The sequence below is a fragment of the Schistocerca cancellata genome, chromosome 6 (assembly GCF_023864275.1).
Source record: "Schistocerca cancellata isolate TAMUIC-IGC-003103 chromosome 6, iqSchCanc2.1, whole genome shotgun sequence".
Classification (NCBI taxonomy): Eukaryota; Metazoa; Arthropoda; class Insecta; order Orthoptera; family Acrididae; genus Schistocerca; species Schistocerca cancellata.
Window position 1 is genome coordinate 506,622,263 of NC_064631.1, and position 17,677 is coordinate 506,639,939.

A 17,677-nucleotide genomic window follows, 5' to 3' on the forward strand; every position below is an offset into this window, starting at 1 on the left:
CTTGAAATGGGAAGCAAAACCAATATCAATCATCAGATCTTTATGGCTAAAAGAGGGTAATGGAATTGTTTATAGCCCTTAAACGTAGAGACTCATCAGTCATTACATCAGTTGCGCATGAGGTAGGTGCCTCGGAGCCAGTGTCAATCAAGAAAACCAAACCGGAAATTTTGTCCAAAATATGTAACCGCTGCGATGTTGTAATGTGCACGGGAGGTGGTAGTGCTTTAGTTGTCTGAGCAGGTGCTGTACTGCTAGAAGTGGCATATCTGCCAATGAGACTACAGCCATGAGACTTCACTCCTTTTGGTGGTAGTGTTCTTCGTAGGTGTGGTGATCTGTTGTGCCAAATCCAGGTCACAAATGAGTAGTTTCGCAGCTTTGTACACTTCACAGCATGAGATCCAAGATGTCTAGATACCAGCAGATGTTAGTAGAACTAGCTTGGAATTGGCTGTGATCTTGAGACTGCAGAATGGAAGAATGGTGTGAACTAGAGCTTTCATTAAAACCAGTCCATAGTTGTAACAACCTGTTTGGTCATCGTCTCAACCATGGCACTTACACTTCAGAATTTTTCACCTACGGTCTTTGAGTGTCTGTAAGAGGTGATGGCAAAGTGAGATGTCATGTCTTCATGTGAGCTTGGCAGTTGTCAGTAGTAGTCGGCTGGAACATTGGTAGCTGTTGACGCCATGGCCACCATAGCAGTCAAATCTTGTGTTGCATGCACCCAATCAGCAACCTGCAGTAACCTATGTAAGGGTTGCCCTTCGTGCACATTCAAAGATAGCTGAATATGTGAAGGCACCTGTTGTTGCCATGCATGTTATAATAAATCATCAAAGCTCTCATGAAGCCTTCCATGATACAGCATTTGTTTAACCTCTCCATGAGATAGTTTAGCCATTTTGAGAGCAAGGTAGGCTCATTGGAGAGGTGGGTGCAAAATAATGCCTGAAATTAAAGTGGTCACATACTAGCCCAGGTTGCTGATCATCAGTGTAAACTGCTCATAGTCTTCAGTGACCCACAAATGAACAAAAACATTTTCCACAACCATGAACCATGTTTCCGGTTGTGCAGGTGTAAATGGCAGGGCCAGTAATTGTAATCATGATGCAGAAGAACTGCACAAGCTGATGGGGAGAAAGTCTTTAACACATGCGTGTGGCCATGACACAGATGAGAGTACTGGGATCAGTAACCTGTCAGATCTGGTTTGATGTCGCTTCCAGGCATAGTGTGGGTACTCGAAATGTATGACTGCTCTTGCTCCAAGGTTGGATTGACTCATGGCCCTGCATTCATTGAGTGTTATGCAAGTGAAAAGAGTTCCAAATCCTCAATATCTTGTTGTTGATGGTGGTTTCCACTGCCAATGGTGTATAACTGTTTATGTGCACCCCATGCCAAAATCGTATTTCGCAAGATGCAGAAAATACTTGTGTACCGTAAAACTACTCTTATATCAGGGTCACCATTAATGCAGGCGAAATTAACACTCGAATATAAATATCCACGCTAATTTCTTGTGTAATGATAATCATATTTATTGCAGAAAAAAGCAATTTATCAACAAGCAAACCAGAAATCAGACAATGAATAAACAACACTTTCACAGATCATACATCGAACTTGATTGATCAATCATTTATTCTCAAAATTTTAAGAATAGTGTTGCATTTCATTAGCTATAATTTTATGAAAATGAATTATTAATCAGATGATTAATAAATGTATATTGTGAGATGAATAAATTGATATTTATTATTCTTTACTATTCCACCACACCACAACCCTGTCAGGTTACCTCTCCTTTGAGCCAAGTTTCAAGTACACAAGTTATTCACTCATTTAAAATAAACTATTTTTTGCTTTATTTTATAGTTATTTCTCAGTTACAGACACATAATATCTAGCAATGTTTCAATACCAATAAAGCTAATGTATGTGCATGAAAAATAAATGAATTTTTTATAACAATGACATTAAATTAATTTTTTAGTAATTTTTCCTATTCGTAACCAAGGAAATAAAAAAACCTATATCTCTTTTCAGGACATATCAAACAGTTGTTCTGGACCCTGAAGGTGACTCACAAATAGATCCAAACTGGGTAATATATAATAAAGGTGCAGAAATTGTACAGACAATGAACAGTGATCCTGGACTAGCTGTAGGTATGTATGTTATGAAAGTAAGGAAGACATTTTAGAACACCAATATTTATTACATTCTGTCTGGTTACTTAAGTTATGACATCCCAAAACAAATAAAAATATATGTCTTGTCATTATGGTGAAAGATGCTGACAAAACATCTACTTGCACTTTTAACTGCTGGAATAGCTAAAGACAAGGAAGTTCAATTCCATGTTATAACAAATTATGAGCACACAAACTATACACACCGAATTTTTTTGCAGTTACGAGCGATCTGTTCTCTGCATGCCATAAGTTAAAATTGTTGTTGTTGTGGTCTTCAGACCAGAGACTAGTTTGATGCAGCTCTCCGTGCTACTCTACTCTGTGCAAGCTTCTTCATCTCCCAGTACTTACTGCAACCTACATCCTTCTGAATCTGCTCAGTGTATTCATCTCTTGGTCTCCCTCTATGATTTTTACCCTCCACACTGCCCTCCAATACTAAATTGGTTATTCCCTGATGCCTCAGAACAGGTCCTACCAACTGATCCCTTCTTCTAGTCAAGATGTGTCACAAATTTCTCTTCACCCCAACTATTTTCAGTTCTTCCGCATTAGTTATGTGATCTACCCACCTAATCTTCAGCATTCTTCTGTAGCACCACATTTCGAAAGCTTCTGTTCTCTTCTTGCCTAAACTATTTATTGTCCATGTTTCACTTCCATACATGGCTACACTCCATACAAATACTTTCAGAAACGACTTCCTGACACTTAAATCCATACTTGATGTTAACAAATTTCTCTTCTTCAGAAACGCTTTCCTTGCCATTGCCAGTCTACAGTTTATATCATTTCTACTTCAACCATCATCAGTTATTTTACTCCCCAAATAGAAAAACTCATCTAGTACTGTGTCTCATTTCCTAATCTAATTTCCTCAGCATCGCCGATTTAATTCGACTACATTCTATTATCGTTGTTTTGCTTTTGTTGATGTTCATCTTATATTTTCCTTTCAAGACATTGTCCATTCTGTTCAACTGCTCTTCCAGGTCCTTTGCTGTCTCTGACAGAATTATGATGTCGTCACCAAACCTCAAAGTTTTTATTTCTTCTACATGGATTTTAATTCCTTCTCTGAATTTTTCTTTTGTTTCCTTTACTGCTTTCTCAATATACAGATTGAATAACATCGGGGATAGGCTACAACCCTGTCTCACTCCCTTCCCAACCACTGCTTCCCTATCATGCCCCTCAACTCTTATAACTGCCATCTGGTTTCTGTACAAATTGTAAACAGCCTTTCGCTCCATGTATTTGAGCCCTGCCACCTTCAGAATCTGAAAGAGAAGTATTCCAATCAGTATTGTCAAAAGCTTTCTCTTAGTCTACAAATGCTAGAAATGTAGGTTTACCTTTCCTTAATCTATCTTCTAAGATAAGTCGTAGGGTCAGTATTGCCTCACATGTTTCAACATTTCTACGGAGTCCAAACTGATCTTCCCCAAGGTCGGCTTCTACCAGTTTTTCCATTTGTCTGTAAAGAATTCGCGTTAGTATTTTGCAGCTGTGATTTATTAAACTGATCGTTCGGTAATTTTCACGTCTCTCAACACCTACTTTCTTTGGGATTGGAATTATTATATTCTTCTTGAAGTCTGAGGGTATTTCACCTGTCTCATACATCTTGCTCACCAGATGGTAGAGTTTTGTCAGGGTTGGCTCTCCCAAGGCTATCAATAGTTCTAATGGAATGTTGTCTACTCCCGGGACCTTGTTTCAACTTAGGTCTTTCAGTGCTCTGTCAAACTGTTCACGCAGTATCGTATCTCCCATTTCATCTTCATCTATATCCTCTTCCATTTCCATAATATTGTCCTCAAGTACATCGCCCTTGTATAGACCCTCTATATACTCCTTCCACCTTTCTGCTTTCCCTTCTTTGCTTAGAACTGGGTTTCCATCTGAGCTCTTGATATTCATACACGTGGTTCTCTTTTCTCCAAAGGTCTCTTTAATTTTCCTGTAGGCAGTATCTATCTTACCCCTAGTGAGATAAGCCTCTACATCCTTACATTTGTCCTCTAGCCACCCCTGCTTAGCCATTTTGCACTTCCTGTCGATCTCATTTTTGAGACATCTGTATTCATTTTTGCCTGCTTCATTTACTGCATGTTTATATTTTCTCCTTTCATCAATTAAATTCAATATCTCTTCTGTTATCCAAGGATTTCTACTAGCTCTCATCGTTTTACCTACTTGATCCTCTGCTGCCTTCATTATTTCATCTCTCAAAGCTACCCATTCTTCTTCTACTGTATTTCTTTCCCCCCGTTCTTGTCAATCATTCCCTAATGCTCTCTCTGAAACCCTCTACAACCTCTGGTTCTTTCAGTTTATCCAAGTCCCATCTCCTTAAATTCTCACCTTTTTTCAGTTTCTTCAGATTTAATCTACAGTTCATAACCAATAGATTGTGGTCAGAGTTCACATCTGCCCCTGGAAATGTCTTACAATTTAAAACCTGGTTTCTAAATCTCTGTCTTACCATTATATAATCTATCTGAAACCTTCCAGTGTCTCCAGGCTTCTTCCACTTATAAAACCTTCTTTCATTATCTTGAACCAAGTGTTAGCTATGATGAAGTTATGCTCTGTGCAAATGTCCACCAGGCAGCTTCCTCTTTCATTCCTTACCCTCATTTCATATTCACCTACTACTTTTCCTTCTCTTCCTTTTCTTACTATCAAATTCCAGTCACCCATGACTATTAAATTTTTGTCTCCTTTCACTATCTGAATGATTTCTTTTATCTCATCATACATTTCATCAATCTCTTCATCGTCTGCGGAGCTGGTTGGCATATAAACTTGTACTACTATGGTAGGTGTGGGCTTCGTGTCTATCTTTGCTACATTAATGCTATCACTATGCTGTTTGTAGCAGCTTACTCACACTCCTGTTTTTTTTATTCATTGTTAAATCTACTCCTGGAGTACCCTTATTTGATTTTTTATTTACCAACCCTGTATTCACCTGACCAGAAGTCTTGTTACTCCTGCCACTGAACTTCACTAATTCCCACTACATCTAACTTTAACCTATCCATTTCCCTTTTTAAATTTTCTAACCTACCTGCCCGATTAAGGGATCTGACATTCCACGCTTCAAAACATAGAACACCAGTTTTCTTTCTCCTGATAACGGTGTCCACCTGAGTAGTTACAGCCCAGAGATCTGAATGGGGGACTATTTTAACTCCGGAATATTTTACCCACGAGGACACCATCATCATTTAACCATTCAGTAAAGCTGCATGTCCTCGGGAAAAATTAATGCTCTACTTTCCCCTTGCTTTCAGCCGACACTATAAATAGTCACCTCTCAGATCATTTATGTTGAACTCAAATGTAACACTTGATTCAAACCAATAAAAATTTATAAGTACAAGTGAATACCATCTCCACACAGAATCTCATACTCTGTAATTATTACCATTTGGGTCAACAATAAATGAAACACTCACTTGGAAGTTCTGGCTGCACTCATTAACAGTACCATCTCATAAACAAAAAAAGTTAATATCCATAAAAACCCAAATGTACAATTAAAACCTGTGCCATTAAATTGAGTATACACTACTGACTGCACTGAGTTATGGAAAGAATACTACAAGCAGTGAAAATGTCACTTCACAAAAAGACCTGGAGATTAAAAACAGAAAGTATTAGCAAACAGATACAATCTTCAGGTAACATTTCGGAGCCTTGTTGGTCAACTGTAAATCAAATTAGAGAAATGCAATACAAATTAATATTAATAACATTCCTTTCTAGCTACCAGAATTTTTAAGATTACTTCATTGATATCACTGAAATTGATGTCTAAATGAAACAGTACACTCAGTATCCACATGAATGAAACAGCTAGCAAACAGAACTGCATTAGGTACAGATGATTTTCTGCAGCTGATCGATAACCTCAGAAATAAAAAGTCAACAGGCTAAGAGGAAATTACGCCATTTCTACAGACTAAGTGTAAACATGAGTTAGTGAAACCATTATTTCATCTACTAAACTGTGTGCTTGAAGAAAATGTATTTTCTGACAATTCGAAAATGGCTGTTGCCAAACCTTAACACAAAAAAGACTTATTACCTTAATCTCAACATTCAGGTAAGTGACTGAGAGACTAATGTTAAAAAGCATCTTGGAACACAATAATATAACAAGCAGTTTTTGATAGAATAGTTGACAGCACACGGGATGTATCTTTGTACCCAGTAGAACAGTTCATAATAAGAGGGAACCTTCATGGTACATAGTCACTGTACAGAAACTTCTAAAGAGAGAGGGATTACTGCATATTAGGCATAAAACAAAGCTTAGAGTTATAAATAGAGAAATGCTGAATGAAACACTTATGGCCCTCAAGAGAGTAATGCATCATGCCTACAATGACTACCATAGCAGTATACTGTCAAATGACATTTCACCTAATCCAAAGAAATTCTAGTCATATGTAAAGGTTGTAAGTAGCACCTAAGAAGTTAGTGTCCAGTCCTTAGCAAATGAGAGAAGAGCTGAAATTGAGAGTAGCAAAGTAAAAGCTGAAATACTTAACTCAATTTTCAAATGTTCCTTTACAAAGGAAAACCCAGGAGAATTTAACCTTCATGCCAAGGAAAAGATGAGTGAAGTAAGTATTAAAAAAAAAAAGTGCCCAGTTCTTGTAAAAAAGCACAGAACACACCTATCTACTAGAAGGATAGTAGAAGTGATCCCCTAGCTACTGTTGAATATTCTTGACATCGATTTGTTGTAGACTTAGAATATATTCTGAGGTCAAACATAATGAGATATCTTGAACAGAATGACCTCCTCAACGCTAACCAGCATGGTTTCTGAAAACATTAGTCATGTGAAACCTAACTCGCACTTTTCGCACACAACATACTGAAAGCTTTTGATCAAGGCAGTCTGGTAAATGTAGTATTTCTTGGCTTCCAAAAATCATTTGACTCTGTACCACATCTACGCTTATTGTTAAAAGTAAGACCGTAATGGGTATCAAGCGAAATTTGTGACTGGATTAGGATTTTTTGGTAGGATGAACACAGCATGTTATCTAGGCTGGAGCATCATCATCAGATATAGAAGTAAATTCGGGTGTGTCTCAAGGAAGTGTGTTGGGACCCTTGCTGTTTATCTTGTATATTAATGACCTTGCACACAATATTAATAGTAAAATCAGGCTTTTTGCAGATGATGCAGTTATCTATAATGAAGCACAATCTGAAAGAAGCTGCATTAATATTCAGTCAGATCTTGATAAGATTTCAATGTGGTGCAGAGATGGACACCTTGCTCTAAACATTTAGAAATGTAAATTTTTTTACTTCACAAAATGAAAAAAACGTAGTATGCTATAATATCAATAACTCACTGTTGGAACCGGCCAACTCATACAAATACATGGGTTTAAGACTTTGTAGGGATATGAAATGTAATGATCACATAGGCTCAGTTGTTGGCAGAAAACTGTGAAAGTGCAGACAGTCTACAAAGGAGATTGCTTACAAATCACTCTTGTGACTGGTTGTAGAATACTGCTCAAGTATGTGGGACCTGTACCAGACATGATTAACAGGGGATATTGAGTGTATACAGAGAAGGGCAGTATGAACTATCACAGCTTTGTTTAATCCATGGGAGAGTGTCACAGAGATACTGAAGAAACTGAACTGGAACACTCTTGAAGATAGATGTACACTATCCCAAGAAAGTCTATTAACAAAGTGTCAAGAACTGACTTTGAATGATTACTTAAGAAATATACTATAACCCCCAACCCCCCATGTATCCATGTATCACTCATATCACTCACATAGCGATTGTGAGGAGAAGATTAGGATAATTACTGCATGCACAGAGACATTCAAACAATCATTCTTCCCATGCTCCATAAATGAATAGAACAGGAAGAGACCTTAATAACTAGTACAATTGGGCCTCACAGAGGTGTATAGGTGTAGATGTAGATGTAGAAGTAGATCCACTCCCATCAAATCTTGTCATGAGTGGTGTCACTGGAAAACCCATACAGTTTCTAGAAACATATTTAAAAGATCAGCAGTGTACATGAATTATAAGTGATAATAGAGAAGTACTAGAGAGAGAGAAGATGACCAAGAAGAAGAAACATAAATTTTAGTGTCACTTAGGTCTCCATTTTAGAGCCATTCCTTTACATTTGTTATGGGAATGATTTTCCAAGTTGTGTAGACAATAATGCTCCATTTACTATGTATGATAATGAAATGTTTGGGCTCTGGATGAGCAATGAGCCCAGATTTAGTGATGAGGTTCAAAACTCCATTGAAAAATCATAAGTTCAATTTGTAAGTGATAATTTTAAAGTTAATGCAGCAAAAACAAATATTATCCACTTTAAACATACTGGTTTAAATAGAATACTGTGAATGATGAAATCCTGTCAAAGGCTTGTTCAGGGTGTAAGGTCTTCATTTTACATGAAGATGGCACACTTTCATGGTAACAGCAAGTTGATCATGTCTGCAACAAGCTATAGGTTTTAAAGAGATTAATCCTTAGACACCTTACTTCTGAAACCCTCTGAATGGTGTATTTTGGATTGGTATATCCTTTCTTGTCTTATAGAATAGTACAGTGGGCAGGATCTTAACTGAATTTTTTGTTGGTGCTTGGCACCACATGATGAGAATATTAAAAAGAAAACACTTCACAATGTTCTGCAAAATTACATTTATTTGGTCATGTGCTGGCTTTCAGCTTCTTAGGCCACCTTCAAGAGACAGCTAGCTGTATATCAAAAGGATGGCTAAACATGATGTGCAACTTACACAGATATTAATCATACAATGTAGGCTTTCACGGCCAGTGTTGTCTTCAGTTAAAACTTCCGGGCTGAGAGGCCGTGGTCGATGTATAAAATTTCCACCTGACGTTTCGTCTCCATCTGTGGGAGACATCTTCTGAGGTCGTCCGGCTACTGCCACTGAGGCTGCTGGTACTCTTGCATTTATAGAACACACAGAGGGTACCACCATTCGTCACATGATGCCAACGGTATGCCTATCTTTGGAAGGCGTCATCATTCTCGATTAAGAGTAATCGATTGTCATTCTGCAGGCACAACGTCGACATCCATATTTTGTCCAACTTTAAAACTTCCTCTTTTCTATTGAAATTGTTGTGGTGCTTGTGAATTTCTATTGCTTCTCTATACATGCGCATATGATAATGGGATGTTCATGCTAGAACGCTTGTCTCATTAAATTTAATTTCATGATTCCCATCTCGAAAAAAATGCTCAGCTACGGCCGATGTGTCCTAAGCGACAGTTTCTTTTATGTTCGGCTAAGCGGGTGTTTACACTTCTTTTCGTTGTTCCAATATATACTTGTCCACAACTGCATGGAATTTTGTATACCCCAGGTGTTGCTAGGGGATGTCGGGCTTCTTTTGCAGTTCTTAAATGTTCCTTAATCTTCTTGGTGGGTCTGAAGATTGTTTCGATCCCATACTTGGCCAGAACTTTCCCAACACGGTCCGTAACCTTATTAATAAACGGTAGGAAAACTTTTCCAGTAGGTGTCCGTTGTTGCTCTGGACTTCTGGGTTCTTTTCTTCTTTGATGGAGGGCTCGATCAATTTCCTTACTTGTATATCCGTTTTTGATGAAGGCTGACTGTAGGTGATTCAGTTCATCTTGTAAGTAAGCCGGCTCGCAGATTTTGTTGGCTCTGTCCACCAAGGTTTTAATGACACCTCTTTTTTGCCTCGGATGATGGTTAGATTCCTTGTGGAGGTATCGATCCGTGTGAGTGTTCTTTCTATATGCCTTGTGGCCCAGCGTCCCATCCACCCATTTCATTACCGACACATCCAGGAAATTGAGTTGACCATTGCTCTCTTTCTCCATCGTAAACTGTATCTTCGGGTTAATGCTGTTCAGGTGCACCAAGAAGACATCCAACTCTTCTTCACCATAAGTCCACACTACAAATGTGTCATCAACATAGCGGTACCATTTAGCAGGCTTTTTACTGGCAGTCTGCAGCACTCGCTGTTCGAAGATCTCCATAAATAAATTGGCAACAGCTGGGCTGAGAGGGCTTCCCATCGTCACCCCGTCGATCTGTTCATAAAACTCGTTGTTATACTGGAAATAAGTTGTCGTCATGCAGTGTTTAAATAAAGCCACTATGTCAGTCGTAAAAATATCTGCTATATATGAAATATCTTCGTTTACAGGCACCATGGTAAACAATGACACTACATCGAAGCTCACAAGAATATCACTTGGGCTGACGTTAATCTCCGTCAGTTTTTCAATAAAATGCGCCGAGTTTTTAATGTAACTGTCCGTTCTGCCAATGTGTGGTTGCAGCAAGCAGGCAAGATACCTGGCCACCTCTTGTGTTGGAGATCCTATGGCACTCACAATCAGTCTCAATGGGACCTGTGGTTTATGCACCTTTGGGAGTCCATAATGTCTGGGTGGATAAGCTTCCATTTTGCAGAGTTGTTTTTTATCATCCAAAGAAAGAGAAGATTGTTTCACCAGTTGATTGGTATTTCTCAAAACTTTGGTTGTAGGATCATTCTCAAGTTTTTTGTACGTAGTGGGATTGAAAAGGTCACTAATCTTCTTGTGATAATCTTCGGTGTTCAGCAAAACCGTAGCATTTCCTTTATCAGCTGCAAGTACAATAATGCTCTTATCCGCATTGATCTCCCTCAGTGCCCTCCTTTCCGATTGAGACAAATTGCTGGTCGATAGTTTCGCTTGGCGTAATATTCTGGCTGTTTCAGTCCTGATTTCATCCACGGAGTGCAATGGTAACAAACGGATTCCTGCCTCCACATTCGCTATAATGTCCTCCGTAGGAACCTTTAGTGGCGTGACTGCAAAGTTGCCTCCTTTTGACAGAACTGAATGTTCCTCTTTTGTTAATTCTCTCCCAGACATGTTAATCACAGTTCGAGAGTTGCCAGCGACTTATGTTTCACCTCTGCCTTTCTGTAGGCCATCGAATTTCCTCTTTTGCCTATTACTTGCCATTTCTGCACTGAGCTCAATGGTCCTGAATGTTAGACAGTCCACCTTATTCCAGTCATAACACTGCATTATGTTACTGATATATAAATGGAGATATAACAGCTTACTGCTAGTTTCCGCTAGTTCTCGCCGCGTATGGTGAATTCGTTCCCGTAGCATTTCTAGTTCCATGCGGTTGTAAATACGGTGCACTTGCACCGAGTGAAACATTCTCCTCGCCTTCAGAAACTTCGGCGCTGTTGCGGTGTCCCGGCAGCGTAGCAGGAAAGTAAGCGTACACAGTTGTTGTGCTTTCTTCTTGCGCAGTCCCTCCAGTCGCCGAACCAAAACTGACACTTCCTCCCCGTAGAGGCGTTTAATCATACAATGTAGGCTTTCATGGCCGGTGTTGTCTTCAGTTAAAACTTCCGGGCTGAGAGGCCGTGGTCGATGTATAAAATTTCCACCTGACGTTTCGTCTCCATCTGCGGGAGACATCTTCTGAGGTCGTCCAGCTACTGCCACTGAGGCTGCTGGTACTCTCGTATTTATAGAGCGCACCGAGGGCACCACCATTCGTCACGTGATGCCGACGGTATGCCTATCTTTGGAAGGCGTCATCATTCTCGATTAAGATTAATCAATTGTCATTCTGCAGGCACAACGTCGACATCCATATTTTTTCCAACTTTAAAACTTCCTCTTTTCTATTGAAATTGCTGTGGTGCTTGTGAATTTCTATTGCTTCTCTATACATGTGCATATGATAATGGGATGTTCATGCTAGAACGCTTGTCTCATTAAATTTAATTTCATGATTCCCATCTCGAAAAAAATGCTCAGCTACGGCCGATTTTTCGATGTGTCCTAAGCGACAGTTTCTTTTATGTTCGGCTAAGCGGGTGTTTACACTTCTTTTCGTTGTTCCAATATATACTTGTCCACTACTGCATGGAATTTTGTATACCCCAGGTGTTGCTAGGGGATGTCGGGCTTCTTTTGCAGTTCTTAAATGTTCCTTAATCTTCTTGGTGGGTCTGAAGATTGTTTCGATCCCATACTTGGCCAGAACTTTCCCAACACGGTCCGTAACCTTATTAATAAACGGTAGGAAAACTTTTCCAGTAGGTGTCCGTTGTTGCTCTGGACTTCTGGGTTCTTTTCTTCTTTGATGGAGGGCTCGATCAATTTCCTTACTTGTATATCCGTTTTTGATGAAGGCTGACTGTAGGGGATTCAGTTCATCTTGTAAGTAAGCCGGCTCGCAGATTTTGTTGGCTCTGTCCACCAAGGTTTTAATGACACCTCTTTTTTGCCTCGGATGATGGTTAGATTCCTTGTGGAGGTATCGATCCATGTGAGTGTTCTTTCTATATGCCTTGTGGCCCAGCGTCCCATCCACCCATTTCATTACCGACACATCCAGGAAATTGAGTTGACCATTGCTCTCTTTCTCCATCGTAAACTGTATCTTCGGGTTAATGCTGTTCAGGTGCACCAAGAAGACATCCAACTCTTCTTCACCATGAGTCCACACTAAAAATGTGTCATCAACATAGCGGTACCATTTAGCAGGCTTTTTACTGGCAGTCTGCAGCGCTCGCTGTTCGAAGATCTCCATAAATAAATTGGCAACAGCTGGGCTGAGAGGGCTTCCCATCACCACCCCATCGATCTGTTCATAAAACTAGTTGTTATACTGGAAATAAGTTGTCGTCATGCAGTGTTTAAATAAAGCCACTATGTCAGTCGTAAAAATGTCTGCTATATATGAAATAGCTTCGTTTACAGGCACCATGGTAAACAATGACACTACATCAAAGCTCACAAGAATATCACTTGAGCTGATGTTAATCTCCATCAGTTTTTCAATAAAATGTGCAGAGTTTTTAATGTAACTAGTCTGTGAACAGATCTCCACAATATTTTCACACAAGCCCCTAATTCTCCAACCAACACCATGAACCAACTCCAAGGAGCACTGCCTCCATACTGGAAAAACTTAGGTAAATTTTTTGCCTGGACTTCAGCTACCAATCACCATGCTTGGATATGAGGAACATCTTACCAGCATTTCTTCCCACCCCTCCAAAAGAGGTATTCTGCTGTCCAACCAATTAACAAAATACCCTGGTCCATCTCTATGTTGTGCCTAATACCAACCCTTTGCCACATGGGTCCATATTTCCGTGAAAGACCCTGCTGCAGGACTTGTACTATGTACCTGTCCAGCACATCCTGAGACAGAACCACCTGTCAAAGCAGCCATGTCATACACCAGTTGTGCCCCTCTAACTTTTTTACATCCCTTTATGTGGATGTGACTACCAAGTAGCTGTCCATCAGAATTAACGGCCATCATCAGATTGTGGGCAAGACCTGAGTTCTGCTGAGCAAAATATGATCAACATCAATGGCTACTTGAGTGTGCATCCCATGTCACTCTACCCTCCAATAACAGGTTCCGTGAAATACATAGATAGGAAGTGTACCTAAAGCACATCCTTCAATCCCAAAATCTTCTCGATCTCTACCTCTACCACCTCCTGCCCACACCCACCTTCACTCCTGTCCCCAAGCCTCCCACTTCATCCCATCATCCACAGACATTTTCCTCTCGATAGTCTCTGTCCTCCTCTTTTCTATTGCCCCCTACCAAACATTCCTCCATCTCATCATGTGACACTTGCAACACAACTTGCCCATTTTAGAGCAGGCTCACCAAAGCCGCATTCTCATCCTGATCCTTGCTCCAGAGCAGGCCCACAAATGCCATGTTATCATCCTGATCCTGGTCCCTCTCAACTATCAGCCAATTTTCATTCCTCCTCCACATCTGTTCTCTCACACTCCAGCCAACACATCTCCTTCAAATTGAACTGCAGTGCTGGGAAAAGGGTGGGGGGGGGGGCAGGGGTGGAGAGGGAGAGGGAGGGGGAGAGAGAGAGAGAGAGAGAGAGAGAGAGAGAGAGAGAGAGAGAGAGAAGAAGGACACTGTCCAGTAAATCAGCAATCCTTTCAGTCATTTTGTTTATGTCTCTTGAACAAAAAAATGGTCCAAATGGCTCTGAGCACTGTGGGACTTAACATCTATGGTCATCAGTCCCCTAGAACTTAGAACTACTTAAACCTAACTAACCTAAGGACATCACACGACACCCAGTCATCACGAGGCAGAGAAAATCCCTGACCCCGCCGGGAATCGAACCCGGGAACCCGGGGTCTCTTGAACATTCAAAGCCTCATCTGTATAGTGAGTCGTTACCCTAACTCCTTTCATTATTTGTGTTCAGAAAAATTGTACAAAACATCAGTAATTGTTTATTACTTCAATCCAGATATATTTTCTGAAATGGCCACAATGCTTAAATCACATAAATTTATGCCCATACAGGGGCTTCACAGTATGTGCTCATTGTGTGTACAATTTATGACTGGAACAGGAAAGCAGGGTGGGAAGGTAGATGATGATAGTGGAACAAAAAATATCCATTGTCATACACTGTGTGGTAACCAGCAGAGGGTAAACGTAAATTAAAGAACAATACTGTGGATGGTTTTTGTGTATATCTACAGACTGTACTGGAACTGCATCATTCTTTGTGTGAATTTAAAACCTCTTTATTTATTTTTCATGATGGTCCATCTTCTTGGTTTTGTCCATATATCTTGGCTAGCATTAATCCCAAAAAATCAAAGAGGGGAAGAAAGAACTGTTAACAAATAATATTGTGACATTCACATTCTACTCTGTAATACAGTTGGGGAAAAAGCAAATTATATGCCCAAAAGAGGTCCGAATAAGCTACAAACATGGAGCACAAATATTCTGGGGCTCACAAAACAGAAACCACATATTTCAGCACAGATAAAATTCACTTCTGAAACAATAATGAGACGGCTAGACATAGTTAAAAATTATTGATCACTAAGTTTAACAATTTTTTGGTGCTGGAAACAAAAGCCTCAAGAGAAAAATGGTAATTAAATGCAGATACGTTTACTAGTAAGATCACTTTCAAAAATACTCTTAATATAAATTACTAAGCTCAAAACAGTTTTTCCAGCCATCAACAGTTTTCATTGGAATTCATCTGTGATACAAAATATATTTCCTGAAAGACTTATGTTCACAACAGAGCTCACCATCTATGAAAAAGTAGATACGCAAATATTCTCCAACCACAGTGCCACTTGTTGGAGTCCCTCCAAAAATTTGGAGTGTCCTCTGTCAGGCTACAGCATACTTGTTTGCCCTGTTTGACTTCTTTAAAGGCTTATACTTGAAGTTAACCATATTATGTTTTCCTAGTGAAGTTTTGCCTGATTTAAGAAAAAAGCTTTTTGTTTTATGGATCATAAAAAATAACTACACAAAGTTCTACAACATCAATATCACCCTGTCCATCTGCATGGCTGGTTTATCATCTCGTTGGCAGGAATCAGAGGGACCTATTTAAGTAAACTCAAAACTATTGAGTATCAAATCTCTTATTATAGCAAGGCTTTCATTAGTATTTATTTTCCTTAATATTCTCACTAGCATTGTTGCTGCATTACTATGTTCCCATATACTGAAAAAAATCTACTCTATTGTGTATTATACCCATTCTTGATGGAAGTAATGCAAACAGTTGCTGTGAACAACCCTTATTCTTTACTTTTGCAATTGATAGAACAATAAGGACTCTTCACAGTATTACCTGTGCTTAATAAGTCATACACACTTTCTTTAATCTCCAGGGACTAATGAGAAATTAATTTTTGCAACATATTTGCTGATAACATATTGTAATTTTATGTTTCTGAAAACCAGACCAATTTTGTGAATATACAAGAGGAAGATTTAATGCTTCATTGACAGTGGGGTTATTTAGAGACATTACATTCAGTTGTGGCCTTATATGAGAAACCATCCTAGTGTTAACCTTGAACATACAGAGGAACCAAGTGAAACATAAACCAGGTGGGCAAGATATTAACGCTAAATGCTCTCTGCCTGATTGTCAGTCCAGTGCCTTAACTACTCTGCAGCTGCTTCTTGTTGAGATTACACTGGACTTTACAAGGGATTTGAAGTCAGATTTCAACAACCTTTCATTGTTAGAAGAAGGAAAGAAATAGTTCCTGAAGTTTGACGTTTTGAAAACACAGAGTGTTATGGATGTAGTATATAGATTGTGATACCTGGTACCTTAATGTGTACCCCCTTCAGCGTGTTAGTTACTTTTTTCCTTTTATCTAACGGTCTTCCCACATACTCGTTGCATAATTTATTACCTGGTGTTTTCTGCACAGTTGTAACTGTGCTGCAGAGTGGACTACACCTGTCAGGCTCAAATGGCTCTGAGAACTATGGGACTTAACATCTGAGGTCATCAGTCCCCTAGAACTTAGAACTACTTAAACCTAACTAACCTAAAGACATCACACACATCCATGGCCGAGGCAGGATTCGAACCTGCGACCGTAGCAGTCGCGCGGTTCCGGACTGCGCGCCTAGAACCACGAGACCACCGTGGCCGGCACACCTGTCAGTATAGATTATCCATTTTGAATCCACACTTCAGTATCTGACCTGCTGACTTGGGGAAAATAAACAATAATTGCTTACTTCTCATAGTGGCTACAATTCTTAGTCTACAAACAAAGTAAATAGTGATGTAATGTTGTTCACTGCACTGTCCTTAGTCATTAATAAAAACATCTACACTTACATCCCTAACACCTTGTATAATGGTTTTATTTTTCCATACTTCACACTGTTTCTGAGATACATTCTTCAAATAGTTAACTGATTACTGTTGATAAAATAGTGCTTTAATGGTCCAATACATATTCCATCAACCCAATTTTATTTTAAGAAATTTAATTTCACAATGTAGCTATTGTATCAGCAGTAATTGACGTTGAACAGAAGTGTCCCATTGCAAACAAAATACAGGCCTATTCCAAATGAATTGGCAATTAGAAAAGGGCTATAACTATTCAGTGCACAGTGATAAATGAATAAGAGTAACAGGGAATTTAAGAGAAGGTTGAAAATTTTTTACATAATTTATAGTGTTCTGTATGACTCCCCTTGGTCACAAGGATATGCCATTTCAGGCCACGCATTCTGAAGCATATTCAATGTCACCAATGCAGCCACATTAGAAATTCACATTTTGAGTCATAGAATTGTTTTCAGGAAAAGAGGCACATGTACAAGGTCTTACACATAACACCGTACAAAGAGACCCATGAGTGTCAGATCTGAAGATCCTTGTGGCCAAGAGCAGAATACAGCATTGTCACATCCAGTGTGACCAAGACAACATGTTAGAAGGCGGTGATTTGAAAATGTGTGTATCTACATACCGGTTTCTGATTCCTTGCTGTTATCCAAAGCATTGAACTTTCCTTTAAATTCTGTGTAATTCTTACTGATGTATTGCTATG

General features: G+C 39.3%; 1 protein-coding gene across 1 annotated transcript in view; it reads left to right on the forward strand.

Moving 5' to 3' along the window:
* The window catches only part of LOC126190740 (cartilage oligomeric matrix protein), a 428,170-nt gene that overhangs the window by 384,849 nt on the left and 25,644 nt on the right, over nt 1-17,677 (forward strand). Inside the window, exon 19 of the mRNA XM_049931233.1 lies at nt 2,062-2,183. Coding sequence (XP_049787190.1) covers nt 2,062-2,183 — 122 coding nt within the window. The remainder of the gene's footprint in view (nt 1-2,061; nt 2,184-17,677) is intronic.